Below are 19,176 nucleotides of genomic sequence, written 5' to 3' on the forward strand. Positions count from 1 at the left end.
CAACCTTCTGTGTTTCTGTGAAGCTTGATCTGACATATAATCATACTTTAGAAGATGTCAGAACATTTCCTAGACCAACCAGAGCAGGTAGATAAAATCTGTAGGTAAATATCTGCAGGTAGATAAAATGCCTGGAGTAGATAAAAGGGCTCTTTCACTTTTTTTTTAAATTAATACTTAATTTTTTTTCTTCAGAGATTTTTTATTTATATATTTGCATATATAAAAAAATATAAAGACAGAAGAGAGGATGATGGAGAGAGATTATAAAGTTGGGCTGAGTAGAGATAGTTAGAATAGAGAAGACTTATTACAGATGCCTCACACCACTCTTCCAAGGGATACCATAGCACTGGAGCTGTCTGAAAACAAAATGTACATTCAAGATCCATCTTCCTTTGGACCTGAATATGAATATGTCAGAATTAGTACATGATTCTTTCAAGCCCTTTTGTGAGGTGACAATAGTCATAGACACAGCAAATTTCCTGAGTTTTATTGTAAAGGAGTTCTTGGTAATAACAGTTTTTACTCTCAGAAGCTTCATGGTGTGTAGTTTCCTTTTATGATGTGCCCGGTAAAGATCGATTGTCTTGGGCATACACCACATGTGACACTAAAGAGACATGCACAGGGATGCACAAAGAAAAAGGCTCTAGCTTTTGTCAGCCAGGTGTCTGGTGTGGGTCTGCAGCAGCACACAAACTCCAGTTTTTCAGCACAATGAGAATAAACAGACTTACATCAAGTAAGACTTTGAAAAACAAATGTGAATGTGAGAAAAAGAAAAGTAGCTTGTTTTGAATAATGTATCTTTCTCTCTACTGCAGGAAAAAATGGAAATGACAGGAACATTCAAACAACAAAAATTTCAACTTGTGGATGAAGGTTTTAATCCATCTACAATTACTGATCCCCTTTATTTTTTAGACAATTCTAAGAAAGCATATGTCTTGTTAACCAAAGAATTATATGAGATGATCTTATCTGGGAAAATGAAGCTTTAATTAATTGACCATTTAATAGGCTATTAAGGGACAGTCTGTACAAGCTATTGTATGAGAAAACAATGTAATTAATTACCAGTACTTTTACATAGTTATCCAGAATGTTTTTTATATTTGATATTTACATTCAGATATGTCTTTACTTACTTGATCATTATTTTTTACTAATCACTTTTTACCTCTTGAAACAAATTTCTAAGCAAATAACCTGTAAAACCTAACTGAAATCTATTTTATATTACTTTGGAATATAAATGCTGAATCTGATATTTTTTCTTAGTACTAAATGAACATAAATGATACATGGTAGAAAAGGAATCAACATATATTGTGTCACATGTTGTGTGTAAAGGGAAAATATATGCCACTAACATATTTTTTTTCTGTAGTTTACATACTTCTGAATATGTATTGTAAGAAGTAAAAGCTTGACACTGGTTGGAGGAAAAAATATATTTTCTGCAGAGGACTTTTCTGATAAAGCTGAAGCAGAACAAAGTCCTCCAAACAAACCCAAATACTAACATCACTGTTGAATTTTTTTTTCTGTCATAATCCGTGCTCTTTCATTTGTTAAACTGGCTGTTTGGAGTGTCAAATTCTGAAGACAGAGCAAACTGATGTGAAATGTGTAGCAGCAGATCAACAATAGGCACAGAAAATCTGCATGCTTAATGGGGAAAATAATTTATATAGCATAAAAAGAATTATTGCAGCACTTTATTTCATGCATATTGAGTACCAAATAGCTTCCATACTCTTAGTAATGACTGCTAGAGATCATTATTTTATGAGTATAGAATATAGCTGAATTTTTAAAACACTAGATTTTATGTTCTAATAATTGGTTTTTATAAGTTTTAAAATAAAGTATAAGATTATTTAAACCAAATACCATTCTGTCTCAGTTTGATTTAAGTCTGATTGCACAAAGTCTATTTTCCAGCTTCTTTTGATACTTTATTTGCACAATGCCTTCTTCTAACGCAGTGTGATGCCCACTTTGATCAGCCAGAAGCAGTATCAGAGAATACTGCAAGGGTGACTCTCTCCAACACTGGCCATCATAAGTCTCTCTTCCATCATAACAGTGGTATGAAACTAGGTTCTCATGAAAGAGTAGGATGTAACACACTTTAAAAATAATCTTCTTGTGTCTTTCTACCTTTTCCATCTAACAAGACATTAGAATTGGTGTCAATTTTTGAACTTTGATTATTACTTTAATTGATTTTCTTTAAAACCGAAACCAAGGATGCAGTGAAAAATATATAAGGATCATAATTTACTTATTTTTTTGAACACAATATTCCCTATGGAGCTGCCAGTATAAATAAGGAAGTTTACAATTTTGCAATTTACAAACCAGTGATGGCTAACAAATACTTACACCAACATCATACCTTATGGTAGATGTTAATGTAAAGTACACACTGGGGAATGAAGAGAACTTCCCTAACGATGGAAGGGGGTCACTGTGATCTAGCATTTCCTGAGCACTCCCATTTTTTCTGTTTCTTGAAGCAGTGCCCAAATGGTTGTCTGTAGCTGAAAGCTGGGGCAGGGGATGTTTGACACTTACTGACACAGATGGAAGTGCCATTACCTAGTCAAGAACTGCAAATTTAAGAATGAGGTATTTTATTATGAAGTTAAACTCAACTTTGCATGTTAGGCTGAAATTTTGAGCAAAGGAGTGGTTGTTGAAATCAAAACTACTTTAACTCTTACACTGAATTACTCCTGTATATACTTCAGGACCCCTTTTATTACAACAATTTCTCCTTTCTATGGAAAATAATTATTTTCTGATTTTTTTAATATGGCACCCTGACATCCACAGTATCATGTTTAATCTTGCAGAAGAATACTAAAGAATTTAGTGAGATCAATTGCTTAGCTTTGGTAACATATTTAGCACTTCTAAAATTTATTTAGCTTTATAATATATGATCCTATATATGACTAATGAAAAGGTTCAACCACTTAAATGCAAGAAATGCAAGAAATAAGAGGGGAAAAAAGAAATGAAAAACGAAGAAAACAATTTTCCATTAAAAATATAAAAGGAGAAACAAAACCCAAAGGTTTGTTCATGAGTGTCAGCATTTGGTTGCTTCTTTTGTAGTGTATCTAAGATGAAGCGGATTGTTTCTGTGAACAGTGGTTGGGCCAGAGAAAACACCAGAGGATAAACAGTGCCTGTGTGCCACCTTTCATGCTCTGTTCACTACAGGATCAGCCAACTGCTGTTTCCAAACTCTTGGGTACATTTTCAGCAGCAGTGGGACTCTTCTAACACAGCTGCCTTGGGAGCCTAAAGTGTTTGTTTCCCAGCTGTGAGCACTAGTGAAATACAGATTTCTGTATTTTCCATAGTGTAACTAAGATAGCCTGGGCAATCTGCCCGTTTTCAAAGGTGAGTAAAGTACCGTTCCATGCACTACCCCAAGAAATAGGATAACCATGACATCAAGAAAATAATACATAGGCCCTGTATTTCCTAAGGGGAAAACAGTCTATTACTCTCAGTCCAGTAGTTTTCCTTCTTTTAGCCAGTAAGTTGGGTGCCAGCAGATGCACTGAAGCAAAATGTCACATTCCTCATGAATACCTAAGTTCATGAATACCTAAGTTCTTGAACCAGCATGCAGTTAGGCTGAATAATGATGATGCTCATGTCAGACACCACAAAGGGTCTTCCTTTCAGAATGAGAAAATATAGTGACTAACCTGTTAATTTCCTACCTTTACACAAATCAACGTTTGGACTGGCTGAGGTAGGAGTGTTGCTGCAAAACGATGTCTCAGAATTTGTCTGGGAAAATTAATTTCATGTGGTAGGTGTTAAAGGAGCAGATGAGGGGTGGCTGGGGTATAGAAGGGGAGTTGCACTACTAACCTCATATATTAAAAATACATTAGGGGATTTCCAAGTGGGTGTTTCAATAAAGGATTGGCCCAGGTGGTGAGTGGCAGAAAAAGGGGCAGGGTTGCCTTGATAGGCAGGGAGAGGACTAGAGCAAAGGGAGCAGAATAGCCTGAGGGACAGCTTTGAGGGAGCTGTCAGCTTTTCCCTGATAACTTAGGGAAGAAACAACTTGGGGAAAATGTGGGGTGATAACAGAATGAACAATTTAACAATAAGTTAATGAAATAAACACGAGCTGCCACACATAATTTGGCAATTAATTGCAAATAATTGCAAATAAACACAAACTGCCAGACATAATGTGGCCATAAAGGTTACATCAGATTATCTGATTGTGTCCTGATACTCAGGAATCAATACCTTACACATTATACCCTTTGACAAAGAGATTATATGATTGCTGCCGTGATAATTTTAAATAAACTGGGTCATTAGCCGAGTGAAATGCAATTCCTATGCCACTAAAAAGTCCACAAGTCTGAGAATCTTTTACCAAAGTAGACTTCAATGAGTTTCTCCAAAGACTGCAATAAGCACAGCCCAAATCAAATGGTGAGGAATTGCCTTTGCAATACAACAAAGCAGTCCTTGTTGCTGCCTTGCAGTAGGAGCTACCCTGACCTATTCCCATTTGGAGCCAGTCTGGCACCATGAGGTTTCCATACTTCCTGTTATTCCATAGTCTTGCATGACAAGTGGGAGGTTTTGCGTTATGTCACCTGGACCACACACACATATTTTTAAATAAAAAGGGGACTCAGACTGGCAGAAACCCACTTGTTATTGTGTCTCTTTTTATTCACGTAACTGATACTGCTATGCTGATGAAAATAATATTTCTTACAAGTATATATGGACAGTGTTACCCATATAGGACAGTCCAAGTCTTGTAAGATGCTTTTTGTGGGGGTTCTGCACTGAGAACTCAACTAAGTATCTCCATTCATTTGAAAACCAACAAATCAACCAACAAATCAACCAACCAACCAAATGAAACCCCAACCCCCCAAATCCACATTATAGCAAACAGAGTAAAGAGTATTTAATTATTTGAAATATATCTTGCAAGAAGGGACTGAATGCCTTGATGGGAATTCTAATATGAAGAGTCCTGCTCATTCAGTGCAAACTGCTAAGTGCAGATAAACAGAAATGTCAGTCTCTTATGGTGATTATGCTATGGAAGGGCATATATTTGGTTTTAAAATACTTCGTAAACTTGTGGATTTGATCCAAACCCACACAACTTATTTCAGTATATAGTTATTTGCCTGAATTCATTATTAATCTCTTTTTGCCAGGCTTTCATGCATCATTGTTAACTATATGTGGTCAAAATATGTAGTAACAGGTGTCCCTATGGGATGTTAGATGACAGAAAAACTAACTGATGATTTTGAGAGTAATGACAACAAGAGTGTTATCTGTGATTCAAGAAAAAACGTGTTATAGTGATTACCACAATTTCCATTCATTTTTTCTATTTATTCTGCCTTTCTTGATTATTTTTTTCTCTTTGCTAAGTACAAAACACACTTGCATTCCTAATTTTTTTAAATTGGTAATAGTAAGTGAGGAAGTCACTGATGCTGAAACTAGTCATGTCACATTAGAATTCTGCTGAATCAACAACACATACTTTAGTAATCTCAGCACAGTGTTATACTGTGTATGTGAAATGATACTCAGGGGGATTTAAAACAACATTTGACTTATTATGTTTTCGGTGTCTTTGAAAGTGTAGAAATTAAATGTGCAGGCTTTACTTAGGCAGCAACCCTTGAAAATCTGGGAAATGACTTGATTTTTTTCTCCAAACACAGGATATAATCACAGTAATTTTAAAATCTAGCTAACTATGAGATACTAAAACACTTGCCTAGCTATCCAAAAATTTCCAAACTTTTTTTTTCCGAAGTAATTTCTACTAGGCAGCTTACAGTACTTTTCCAAATACATGTGTCTTCTACTAAATGCTATTAGTTTTCTCCACTGGGTGGGCTGCACTTTAATAGTAATACACTTGATCAATAGTACTCCTTTTATTTACCTTTTTTTTTTCTTTTTTGCCAAGCATGTTTTTTTCATTGCTTTTGCAGTTTAGGCAGAAATACCTGTGCTATAGTAGCCTTAGGTCATAAGAAACTGTGAAGACAGATTAATTTGTGCCAGACTGCACTCCTCATGTGTAAGGATTGAATTTTTCGGTATGGAGAAGCACGAAGATGGATCTCTGGGGAGGCATGCCTGAGCATTAGCTCACTCTGACAGCTTCTTGTCCTGAAGGTATGTGGGACTAGAATGCTACCTCAGATCTTGCTCTAGATACATTTCAATGATAAGAATTCTCAATAACTTAAGAAAATTCACAGACAGAAAAATGGACATGAACATCAAAATTGTCATCTGATATTTAACTTCTGTTATCCAGGAAAACTATCAGCTATCAGCCTTGATAGGTGGATAAGGAGCTAATGATGTCATTCATTCAAATGTCAAAATTAAAAGGCATTTATTTATTTGTCAGCTTCTAAAGCCAGCATGTATTTGGCCTTTCACTTCACTAACATTACAATGAAATTCAATACTTCTAGAGTACAATTCTGTTGTGGAATTAAATGAATACCATGTGTGTGGCTAAAAAAGACATCTCTTAAATATCTCAAGCAGCTGCATTTCATGGTGCAAACTTTGGAAAATTTTTCCTGAGTTTTTAAAAATAAAGGTTTTTAAGAAATCCCAAACTCGCAGTAAACACTGTTTATCCCAAATGAGACACTGCAATTTAGGGATTTGGACTGGATTAAACCAATCAGGTGAGTGAGATACAGGGAGAAAAAAATAGGTTTCAAATACCTTAGAATCTTCTGGTAGAGACGTAATTTTCTCTGGCTATGGAAATTTTCATAACAAAGTGGGATTAGGGCCTGAGAATTTTTTTTTTTTTTAAAGCAAGAAAAAAAACTCCTAGCTATGAAAATGTGGGCTGTACTCCAGATTTGTGAGTAGATCCTTATTTCTGTAATAATCTAAATGAAAATCTTGCATACAAAGACACTACGAGAGTATCATTTTGGAAAAGTCAGGATTAAAATTCCAAAGGTATGGTACATTTTGAAGTCCTAATACTCAGAACTCTTCCACTATATATATATATATATATATATATATATATATATATATATATGTATATATATATATGGTCAGTTAGTTAGTTAGTTATATTTCAGTCTTGAGAAGAACAGCCTCTGGGAAGATGTTACAGAAGCCTTCCAGCCTAGCTGAACGAGGCTACAAGAAAGTGTGGAGAGGGACTTTTTACAAGGGCATGGAGTGGTAGGACAGGGGAGAATGGCTTTAAACTGGAGGAGCATAAATTTAAATTGGGTATTAGGAAGAAATTTTTACTGTGAGGGTGATGAAACACTGGAACAGATTGCCCAGAGAAACGGTGGCTGCCCCATGCCTGGAAGTGTTTACGGCCAGGTTGGATGAAGCTTTGAGCAGCCTGGTCTAGGGAAAGATGCTCCTGCCCATGGCAGGGGCTTGAACTAGATGGTGTTTAAGGTTCTTTCCAATGGAAACCATTCAGTGATTCTGTGATACTAAACAAGAGAATCTAAGTTCCTGCTTCATTTGCAGCTACCATGCTTCAGGAGCAGAGTTGCTCATTTCACAGCTGAGCAGCTGAAAGAAATGGAGTTGCTGCAGGCATTGTTTCAGTGCCTAGCTTAAGAGCTCAAATGCCGAGTGAAATTCACAGGACACCATAACAGAGCCTTAAAAAATGTGAGTTATATGCCTACAAATAAGATCCTCAGAAGTCAGTTCAAAGAAATGCTAAATTGACTAGTAGAGAACAGTGAGAAGAAGATTATATCTTAAATCCATCTTCTGTCAGCATGTAGGTGTCTAATTCTCATTTGCTGGGAGCACAGAGATAATTGAGTTCTCACCTAGAATTACACAAAACCAATTTTTTTTGCAAACGCAAGAGAATTCTACAGATTGCCATGAAAAATGCAGACATATACATTCTGCTCAACTTCTATCCAAGCATTTAATTAGAATCATACATTAAAGAGAGAAAATTATTTGTTGATAACATGTGAAAACCCTGCAATCAGTTATATATCTCTGCAGTAACAAAGTCATATTCTGTCACAGGATAAGGAGAAACTCTTTGGAAGTACAAAAGAATATAACTCAATTTCCATTTTCCTAGTCACAAAAATCCAATTTTTGTGAAGAGAAGCTTACATCTACCCAAATGCCTCTAATCTGCCATTAAGAAAAAGGTTTTTTTGGGAAATTCGCAGATCAAAACAGTAAGAAGCATGATTCACCATTGTCTCAGTCTGGTTTTGGCAGATCTCTGCTACAACGAGTAGTTCCTGTGCCATTTCTCAGGTATATTTGGAACTACCTTGAAGCCATCCTGGTGGAGAAATGCTGTCCTTCTCGGATGTTCCAGCTAGCTATCCAGCACTGCTAGCAGTAGTGGGGCACTATCCCGATATCCATGGTTCGGGACAGCACCTAAGGCAAACGCTCTGTGCTATGACAGCAGCGCTACCTTGTGATAGGATGTGGCTTGGCTTATGGCTGCAGTCAGCAGAAATAAGAGAGCACTCTGCAGCTGTGGTGAATCCAGGTTTATTCCATCCCAGAGGAAACTGACAGCCAAATAGAAAGAGGGAGAAGTTGCAACAGCTTATAAGGAGGAAAGGAAACAAGGGAGGAGTCAGTCCTTGGACAAATAGGGTTTCAGAGGGGAGTGGGATACAAAAGATTGACTTAGGGAGCACACCAATGGGGATAACTTGAGGGTGGGGCCCTGGCCCCTGAGCCAATCACTCGACGCTCTAGCTGGAAGTTTCTAGAGAGTTCTAGAGAGAAGGGTGGGAGCACCGAGTGACGGACAGGGCACCGGGGAGGGATTTGAGAAAGGGCACATTAATCTCCAAGGCAGCTGGGGAGGAGTTGGGATAAAGGCGGGAAGGGAGAACCAGGGCAGGTTACATGATAGGGGAAACAGAACAGTCCAACTTATACAGACACAACACAACACTAGCTTGAGATAGTATGTTTTTTCCAGAGGTACAGACTATTTTTAAAGACCCTCCTCTTTTGCTATACTAAAAACTACATTTCTTTAGAGAAATGATATGTACAGAAACCATATTTTTGTAAAATATTTTTGAGGTAATTCACTTTGTTCATCTAGTTCATAATATTAAACACTGCCTAACTAAAATGTTGATCCTGTAGTCTGTATTTTTCTTGAAGCTCTCTATGTGATGTTCAGTAAAAGTTCCTCCCAGACAACTTATGACCTAGTTAAGATAATCTCTGCCTTGCTTTTGTACATAAAAAATAGTGTCAGAAAAATACATCCTAAAAAACAGTTTCCAGGACTGATCCAGGACAGTCAGGGAAATACTAATAGCTTTTTATTTACACAGCCAGTGGATGACAATTACCCTCATGGTAGCTGCACTGTACATGTTTTGCTGGCAATTTCCAGTCACGTTCAGAACCTGTACAGTCAGGCATATTCAGCATTTAAGTGGAAATCATTCTTTCTGCAACCCATAAATCACAGTATCATGCTTTCCGTCACCACCATCCAGTCTCTGTTTAAAAATATAAATATTCAAAGTATAGGAGTGTGGTGCAGTACATTAAAACTGCACAGTGAAATCAACTGAAGCAATACATAGATAGCATTGTTGCATTTGTTAAAAGGCAAGTTGCATTCAACAATATATTAAAACAAAAATGTATTACTCATTTTGCTGAGTAAAAATAGTTCTACACATATGTTTCTTAATCTGCAAGAGAATTAGGTATTTGCTGTGGTATTAAGACTGGAGTCACTAAGAAGCAGTTACTTGAAAACACAGTCATTTCCAAAACTGCAGGTTTTAGAAACCTTACTGCAAGTTTTTCGAACAAATAGGATTTGGGTTATAACTACTGATTCACATATCTGGTGGTCATTGCAGAAGTTGTTACTGCAAATTCTCACTTTACACCAAGCAACACAGACAGTTCAAAGCCATAGCATTTAACAGTAGAGTTCTGCTTTCTTTTTATTTTCTGAACCCCAAAGCACCCATATAGTCATTCCATTTTGACACAGACCCCCAAAAATTATTAAGAAAAAATGGAAAGGATTTCAGCTATTGAAACTAAGTAACAGTGAGGATGCCATTCAGTGGAACCCACTGAAACACACAGAGGAAATAATATTACCCCTGCATATTCCATTGCATCATTCTTTGTTAATAAGACCCTGTCCAAATTAATGATCTCTTTAGTCTTAACTTTCAACAAATACTCATTTTAGAGCCTGTCATTGAATAAAGAGTCACAGAAACCCTGTTACCAGTGGTAGAAATTTCTGCAAAGGCTAAGAGCTTTAAGAAAGACAAAAAGCATTTTTTAAAGAAAAATTCTTGCTTCAGCTTTTATTTGGGTGCTACAGCAATAAAGCCTGACTCCAGAAACAGTGTTGCAACAAATAAAGGTCTCATGCACATTTATGTATGTGTTTGCAAAATGGGTCATCTGTCAGGCAGCTTCGCTCATATGAATATGATCTATTAATTGTGCAGGTGGCAGCAGACCTGGAGTGATGATGAGGCTATTCATCCTGATCTCTCAGAGATACTTACAATAGATGCTAGCTAAAAATATCTGTGCTCTGGACCTCTTCTTTCTCCTATGTTCTGTTATTCCATTTTTTAAAAAAAGTAACTTTTAATGAAACAGGAGGCAAAGAATAATTTTTTGTTAATGCAAAATCACTCATGGATTAAAGAGTCCTGGAATTAAACCTATGAATCTCCTGAGAAACGAAAACCACATTCTGCTAATGCAGAAGTTTGTTAGGCAGATGTTCCCAATGACGGTAATCAAGTTAGAAAGCTTTTCAAAGAGCTCTTGAGTTAGTAAATTACATCCTCCTCAAGATAAAATATTTAGAACTGGGAAATGGAGGACTGGAGTGACAGATTTAAAAATAGATAAAATGGAGATAAATGCCGACACTAAAAGAAGAGACAGAAAATATTTCTTTTCTCCTTAAAAATCTCTGACAGTTTCCTCTGTCTTACAATTGGCTGATATACCTCATATGAGTGGAACTACACTTTCCAATGTAGGTCAAAGCCTGCCAAAGAGAAAAGCATGCCGAATGAAAATGCAAAGGCACAATGTGATAGAAGCACCTTGTTGATTTGGGTAGCTATTCACTCCAAGAAAGGAGCAGAGGGCAAGAATTCTGTTAGATAAAAATTCACATTACAGATTTTAGCTGTAAGTAATTGTGCTGATTTTGGCTGGGATATAATTTATTGTCCTCACAGTGTAAGTATGGGGCTGTGTTTTTGATTTGTGCTGAGCACAGGAAATATAGAGATGTTTTGGTTATTGTTGGGCAGGGCTTACACAGAGCCAAGGCTTTTATTTTGCTTTCCATACTGCCATGATGGCAAGGAATTTGGGGGTGCATGGGAGGCTGGGAGGAGACACAGCCAGGACAGGTGACCCCAACTGACTCAAAGGGGTATTTCATATCATATTGCATGTGTACAGATCACACAACATCATGCTCAGTAAGTAAAGTGGGGGGGTGGAAGGAGGAAGTGAAGGTTTGGAGTGATGCATTTGCCTTCTCAAGTAACTGTCATGTGTAATGGAACTGTGCTCTCTTGGAAACAGCTGAACACCTGCCTGAACATGGGAAGCTGGTCAAAATAAAGGGAAAGAAGCAAATGCATAGGCTGTAGAAACAAGGACAGGTAACCTGGCAAAAGTATGGGCATGAAGTTTGGTTGTGTAGGATTGGGTAAGGAAGGTGAGGAAGACCAAGGCAAAACTGGAACTGAACCTAGCAAGGAATACAAAGAATAATAGGAGGGGCTTCAACAGGTATATTAATCAGAAAAGGAAGGTCAAAGAACCTTCACATCCCCTGATAAACAAACTGATAACAATGGATGAGGGGAAGGATGAGGTACTCAACAATTGTTTGCCTCCATTTTCAATGGCAACCTCTGTTTTCACATCTCTTGAATGGATGGACAGCAGGATGGGGACTGGGTGAGCAAAGTTCCTCCCACAGTAAGTAAAGATCTGGTTCATGACCCCCTGAGGAATCTGAAAGTACATAAGTGGGACCCAATGAGGTGCATCCCAGAGTCCTGAGGGAATTGGCTGATGTTGTCAAACCACTCTCCATGTTTTTTTTAAGTTCCTGGCAGTCAGGGGAAGTCCCCAGTGACTGGAAAAGGGAAAACATTGTACCCATCTTTTAAAAGGGTAGAAAGGAAAACCCTGGCAACCAGGCACCTCTCAGCCTCACCTCTGTGCCTGGGAATATCATGGAGCAGATCCTCCTAGAAGCTGTGCTCTGGCACATGGAGAACAGGAGATGATTCAAGACAGCCAGCACAGCTTCACCAAGGGCAAGTCCTTCCTGACCAACCCAGTGGCCTTGAATGATGGAGTGACCATGTTAGTGGACAAGGGAAGAGTTGAGATGTCATTTATCTGAACTGCTGTAAAGACTTAGACATGGTCTCCCACCACTTCGCTATCTCTAAATTGCAGAGAGATGGATTTGTCTGGTGGACTGTTCAATGGATAAGTAATTAGTTGGACAATCAGATCCAGAGGGTGGTGGTCAACCGCAAAGAGTCCTGACAGACACTGGTGACAAGTCCCTCAGGAGTCTGTACAGGGATCAGTGCCTTATGTGTCACTGATGACACAGACAAAAGGACCCAGTGCACCCTAAGCAAATTGGCAGATGACACCAAGCTGAGTGATGCAGCTGAGACACTGGAAGGATGGAATGTCATCCAGAGGGAGCTGAGCAAGACACAATTCCCATTGCCCACGGGAATCTCATGATTTTTAACAAGACCAAGTGCAAAGTATTGCATAAAGTAACCCCTGGTATCAGCACAGGCTGGGGGATAAACAGATCAAAAGCAGCCCCGGGGAGAAGGACATGGGGAAGCTGTGGATGAGAGGCGGGACATGACCCAGCCATGGGCACTCCCAGCCCAGAGAGCCAAACATCTCCTGGGCTGCATCCAAAGCACCGTGGGCGGCAGGGGAGGGAGGGGATTCTGCCCCTCTGCTCTGCTCTGGGGAGAGCCCACCTGGAACCCTTGCATCCAGCTCTGGGGTCCCAGCACAGGAAGGACATGGAACTGTTGGAGTGGGTCCAGAGGAGGGACATCAAAGTGACTGGAGGAATGGTTTCCTCTTATGAGGAAAGGCTGAGAGAATGGTGATTGTTCATCCTGGAAAAGAGAAGGCTTCAGAGTGACCTGACTGTAACCTTCCAGAACATAAAGGAGGCCTACAAGAACTCTGGAGAGGAAATTTTTACAAGGACATGTAGTGACAGAACAAAGGAGAATAGCTTTATACTGAGAGTATGTTTAGATTAGCTATTATGTTGGGGTTGACTCGGCCCAAGATGAAGATGAGCTGGGAATAAGGCTGTGGGAAAACCCTTCAGACTCATAGTGAGTCAAAAAGGCTAGTCTCAGAATTCCCTCAATTATTATATGCAGATTTGTGCTAGAAAGTTCTCTGTTCTCCCCCAGTTGATCTGCTCCTGGTTACCTCATTACCCTCGATTGGTCAATGTACCCCTGCATTGATTTTCAGATCCTTTCCTAGTGGACCTCACCCTCAGATCCAACCTTGACTCCACTCTAAACCCTAATCTATATGTACCCCTGCTTTACTGTGGACCCCAAGCTTCAGTTAGTCTCTTCTAGTGTGTTCCTGTGTAGCTTGTTCACCTTCCAGTTTGTTATTTACCAGTTATTGAGGTGTTTAGTTCCAGAGCTGTTAGTCTGGAAATGTGTCTCTCTCCCCAAAGTCACGTAATTGGATTTCCAACATAGTTGCCACCTGTCTAAAGCTATCTGGGCCCAGACCAGACTGCAATAATACTAGGAAGAAATTCTTCGCTGTGAGGGTTGTGAGGCACTGGAACAGGTTGCCCAGGAAGTTGTGGGTGTCCCACAAGGCCAAGTTGGATGGGGCAACATGGTCTGGTGAAAGGTGTCCCTGTCCAAAGCAGAGGTTATGTATGGGGCTAGATGGCCTTTAAGGTCCATTCCAAGACAACCATTCTATGATTCTGTGATTCTAACCCTGACCTGCTGTCCTGACTTCCTTTGCTTCAGCTGGGATGTGCCTCATTGCTAGAGACTGGGCTGTTCTTAAACTGTTCTGCTTTTCCATTCTGACTGATTGCATCAAGATTGTGTCCTTGATGGTCAAAGCATTGCCTCAAACTGGCTTGCTCCCATACCCAGTGCCTGAGCAGTATTTTTCTGGTGGAACAGCCTATGTGTACACAGTAAACCCTTCACATAGAGTCAGCTATTTCTAGGATCCCAAAACAGACATTTCAGAAGGTTTTGCAGCCCATAAAAAGAGGTATATTATGAAAAACGCCATTAGTAACTATTCCTAGTGTGGCTTCTTTTAATTTAAATACTACTATTGGCTGAATTTAATGTCTTCAAGGAGCTGACTAAGAACTAAATAAAACCAGAAAGGAAAAGCCCAGTTATTTCAAACTTGGTTCTGCCCTCAGAGTGTGGCAACAGGGATGATTTCAACTCATCTCTGATAGCTGAAGAAGAGCTCAAATGTTCTGATTATTAAAATGTATCAAATAGCTTCCTTTCTCTAATCAGTAAACTACTGCTTGAATGATTACAAAAAGGCCATACAGTTTACAATTAGAAGAAAGTAGGTGTTAAATTAATAAAATGGTGATAGTTTGAGAAAATTAATGGCATTTCTGATTCCATGTACAACACAAGACAGTGCAATTCAATAAATTGAACTACTCCCATTTGTGGAAGAAGTGTCCCATTATATAAATGTCCTTGAGCACAGTGTATACTTTCCAGTGTGGGAAAGGCTACACATATATAAAACTACATCAGGTTTGTACTATTAAATATTAGTTATATGAACACATATGTATACACTTATTACAGCTATTGTTCCAAGAAGCAAGAGCCATGACAGCTGGCTACAGAAACCAGATGCCAAAGCATGAAGACAACAGCAGAGGTGGCAACAGAACCTGGAAAGCAAGGTGACCTGGCAGCCATTCATTCATGAAGAAACACCTAATTTGCAGGAGAAAATCTTCAAAGTTTGACAAACTGTTGACAAGTTCCTTGGGGAACTTGTCTCATAGCTTCCTAGATCTTTGTCTAATCAACTAAAAAAGCTGGAAGGGTCCATAACTGCTAAGATGTGACTAGATGAAAAGATATTGCCTCACAGGTAGTACACATATTCTCCCAAGTAGCAATGCAAAACATTTGTTGAGATTGTGGAAACTCTACAAATGCCCCAAATGGAACATTTCCAGGTTATAAACAAAATAATAATAAAAAGAAATTACAAAACAACAACAACAATAGAACAAAGTGACATCTGAGTATTTAACAGGATTACAGGTCTAGAAGAGTTATGTTGAACTAGAGACAAACACAGGACCCAAAGAAGGACTTGCATAGAAAATTCTTTCAAGAGTGGCTTGTGACTAAAGCTTATTTGATCTAAACACGTACATGTCATCAAAGACACAGAAATAAACTATGGATCAAGCAACAGGCACAGTACAGACAACACTAAAACACTCTTCACTATGGAAACCGGTGTCCCATGGGACCAAACATTATTGATTCAAAGGAAAAATTAAAGAGAAACTAAATAACCCCCAAAAGCTAATGTATATTAAGAGTGGAAGAGTGACTGCAAGAGATGAAGATCAATTATATCATAAAAGAAATGCTTTAAGTTTTCAGGCTTACCAACCTTCAGACAACAAAATGGATTCTAAGATCTCTGTCACTGTCATTAGCCAGCTTGACAGAAAGAGATGAAAAAAGCCCTCATCTATTTGGTCTCTGTCTGCCTGGAAAAGCATGTTTTTACATTTACATCAACGACATTGAAAATCTTTTGGTAGTAAATCTCAAAAGTAAACTTAAAAGTATTTTTTCACCAACATCTAGTGTAATTCCAAGTTACTCTGTGCCCTGAAAATATATATAGTTGCAATACTTAATCTTGAAGAAATAATTGACAAATTTTGACAATTTTGTCTGCCATGCTTTGTGATTTAAAGGCAAAACATACTCATTAAGACTGTGCTTTAATAGAATTACCGTACCATATTTAATGCATGTAATGAAGACATGTAATTATTTATATTCATAGAAATGTGGGGCTACCATATCTGAAAATAGGTCTAAGAAATTTTATTGTAACATATTACTCTGAAAACAGTCATATAACTATCCAGAGAGTAAGCTCTTTATATATGGCTGCCTCATAATAGCGTAATTGTTCCCAGCTTCAACTCTTTACATTCTTACAGAAAAAACAGCTGAGTTTCACAATTAGGCTTCTATTGAGGCATCATCATTTTAATAAAATTTGCTTTAGCAAAAGAAAGAAGAAAGAGTTAAAATTCAGCAGAGTGCTTTGACAGCACTCTATTTTTTTTCCATGAGAACTTGAATTTTCACATATTTAGTACTAGTAACATAGAAGTAGGGTCTTGTCTATGTTTTGGCTCTGCCTTATGGCACTATATTACAGTTGGAGTTGATGATCATAGAGGTCTACTCAGACATAAACAATTCTGTGACTCTCTGATTCCTTGGTTACCATTCGTGTCACATTCTCCTATCCTGTTCCAAGTGCTGTTATACAGGAAAGGATATCAAAATATATCAAAATACAGCCTACATGACATGATGTGGCTAACTCCGAATTTATAGCAAAAGCAATATTTTTCCTAATTGTGTACCAGAACTGATGACACATTACTTGCAATGTGAAATGCCAGAGAGATGCATTACAAATACTGTTACACACTTGTGTTATTCAAACTGAGTTAAAAGTACCACGTTTGTTGTAAGCCAGTGTAATGGAGATCATTGGGCACTTTTCCTGTGCAGTGCATCATATTCTTCTCTTACTATGAAGCAAAAAATTATATGCTGGATTATAGGTGTGCCAAGCCTCATATTTGTGATAGTGTGATACCTCTGCAAGTGCCACAGGAGCTGTATGATTAAGAGACACACAAAAGGTTACTGAATCCAACTTACATTCAGTTGGTGATGCTTGGAAAGTGTCCCTTCTCAAGTTCAGATCTCAGGGTGATCCCTTGACAACAGAAGATGACCAAAGCTGGCATGGAAAAATAGCGTAGTCTGAGCTGTGCTTGCACCACAAGTGATTTCCGCTATGGGACAATACTCTCCAAGCACAGGCAGCTACAAAGAAAGACGAAAAAGAAAAGAGAAAAAGAAAAGAGGAGATGGAGAGGAGAGGAGAGGAGAGGAGAGGAGAGGAGAGGAGAGGAGAGGAGAGGAGAGGAGATTAAACTACCTGTGAAAAGACTGACTGTGAAATTGCAGTGTACGAGACAGAATTTGAAATGTGAAAAGATGCAAGGCTGTACAATAGGATACCAGCAGAAATAAGACACAGACCAAGGGCCAAGATTAGCTGTCACTTGGTAAAGGCACATGGGTTGTGTGGTAAAGAAAGCAGCTATGGCATTGCCTTTATGTGTGTGCAGGGGGCCTGGTAGCTGTGCTCCTCTGCCTCCAACACCTCCTGTGCAGGGAGGATCAGCCCCTGCTCTGGGTCCTTGACCTGAGGGGCAACAGGGGGAGCAATGGTCAGCTGCAGTAGAAAAGTCCTTCATTATCCAGGTTTTGGATGAATGTGGGTAATTCCTTGACAATTCCTTGTCACTGCACACATTTACTCCTGTTAGCAAAACTTCTTCTGTTATTTAAGTGAGCTTGAATCTGGTGAACATACTAAAATATGTTATGTGTTCTGCATAATAACTGATTTTTATTCAAACATATTCATTATAGACAGCAGTTTAGAAAGGTAAGAACCTGCTATGGCTTATTTTTTTAATACAGATGTATCTATCTTGCTATAATGGAGAAAGGAAATCCATTTAAAAGGCATCATTAATCCACAAAACCACTACCCATGCTATGTTTTAGAAGTATATTTAATTTTAGAACTGCACTCAATGAAAATAAAGTACAAATTAAGAAATGGGAACCAGTTTAAGTCACAGAAAATAAACAGAATTCACTGGGTGTTCAATTTGTCACCTTTTCTTTTGGAAAACTGGAACTGATTCAAGTCAGCTAATGAGTAGGCCATTAAATTGTTCACCCTGTATTCTTTTCCTGTAACAGCATTAATGACTGTCTGTATCAAAAAATTAAATCAGCAGAACGGTAAGCATGGACAAATAATTAAAATAAGCCCTGAACCCAGGCTACTGGACATTTTTTATAGCTGGCAGGTGGAACAGAGTTGTACATAATTCACCCAACATTCCCAAGTATTCACCTCATTTTTGGGGGTGAAAATTAATTTTTTTCCCCAGCTACATATTGTCCTATGCAGGATACAATCAAGTGCTTAAACCAAACCCAGATGGACAGGCTCTCCACTCTTTTCAAAGCATATCTTAACCACAGAGATGTGTTCAGTTAGACTGAATACATAAGTTTGACACTATCTACTGTGGAAAGGAGGTGGAAATTCTGTATGAAACCACTGAATTCACTGGCAGTTAGAGACAGCAAAAAAAGAGAGTATTTTAGACTTAATACACCTCAATATATGTAATTTCTGCCTAAACACAGTATCATTTCAATGTTTTTCCTATAATGCGCAGGTGCCATTGCACATTTGTTTCTTGGCTAATGTATAAAATAATCACTTCATGCTGCTTTGGTGCCTAGTGAGTACACGAGTAAGTAAATAACTGCAAAAGACTACTTACCCTTGCAATTTTTAAATCAAATCATATCAACAGTGTATTTTCCAGTGAAATACCCCAACAAACCAACAAACTACTGAAAACATAGTATTGTCATGTAACATGACAGCTCCAAATTTCTGATACCAGTAAAGCCAAAGAACAATTTGCATAGAATCAGAGAATGTCCTGTGCTGGAAGGGACCTCAAAGATCACCTAGCTCCAATCCCCCTGCTTTGAACAGGGGGATGCCTTTCACTAGGCCAGGTTGCTCAGAGGTCCATACAGCCTGGCCTGAACACTTCCAGGGATTGATTGGGCATCCACCATTTTCTCTGGGCAGCCTGTTCCAGCGCCT

The 19,176-nt window shown here is 38.5% G+C and overlaps 1 protein-coding gene across 1 annotated transcript in view; it reads left to right on the forward strand.

The window, feature by feature from the left end:
- The window catches only part of SLC27A6 (solute carrier family 27 member 6), a 40,895-nt gene extending 39,003 nt beyond the window's left edge, over nucleotides 1-1,892 (forward strand). Inside the window, exon 10 of the mRNA XM_054652394.2 lies at nucleotides 831-1,892. Within this exon, the coding sequence (XP_054508369.2) occupies nucleotides 831-1,007 (177 nt within the window). The 3' untranslated portion in view covers nucleotides 1,008-1,892. The remainder of the gene's footprint in view (nucleotides 1-830) is intronic.
- Nucleotides 1,893-19,176: the final 17,284 nt, after the last annotated feature.

The sequence above is a fragment of the Agelaius phoeniceus genome, chromosome Z (assembly GCF_051311805.1).
Source record: "Agelaius phoeniceus isolate bAgePho1 chromosome Z, bAgePho1.hap1, whole genome shotgun sequence".
Classification (NCBI taxonomy): domain Eukaryota; kingdom Metazoa; phylum Chordata; class Aves; order Passeriformes; family Icteridae; genus Agelaius; species Agelaius phoeniceus.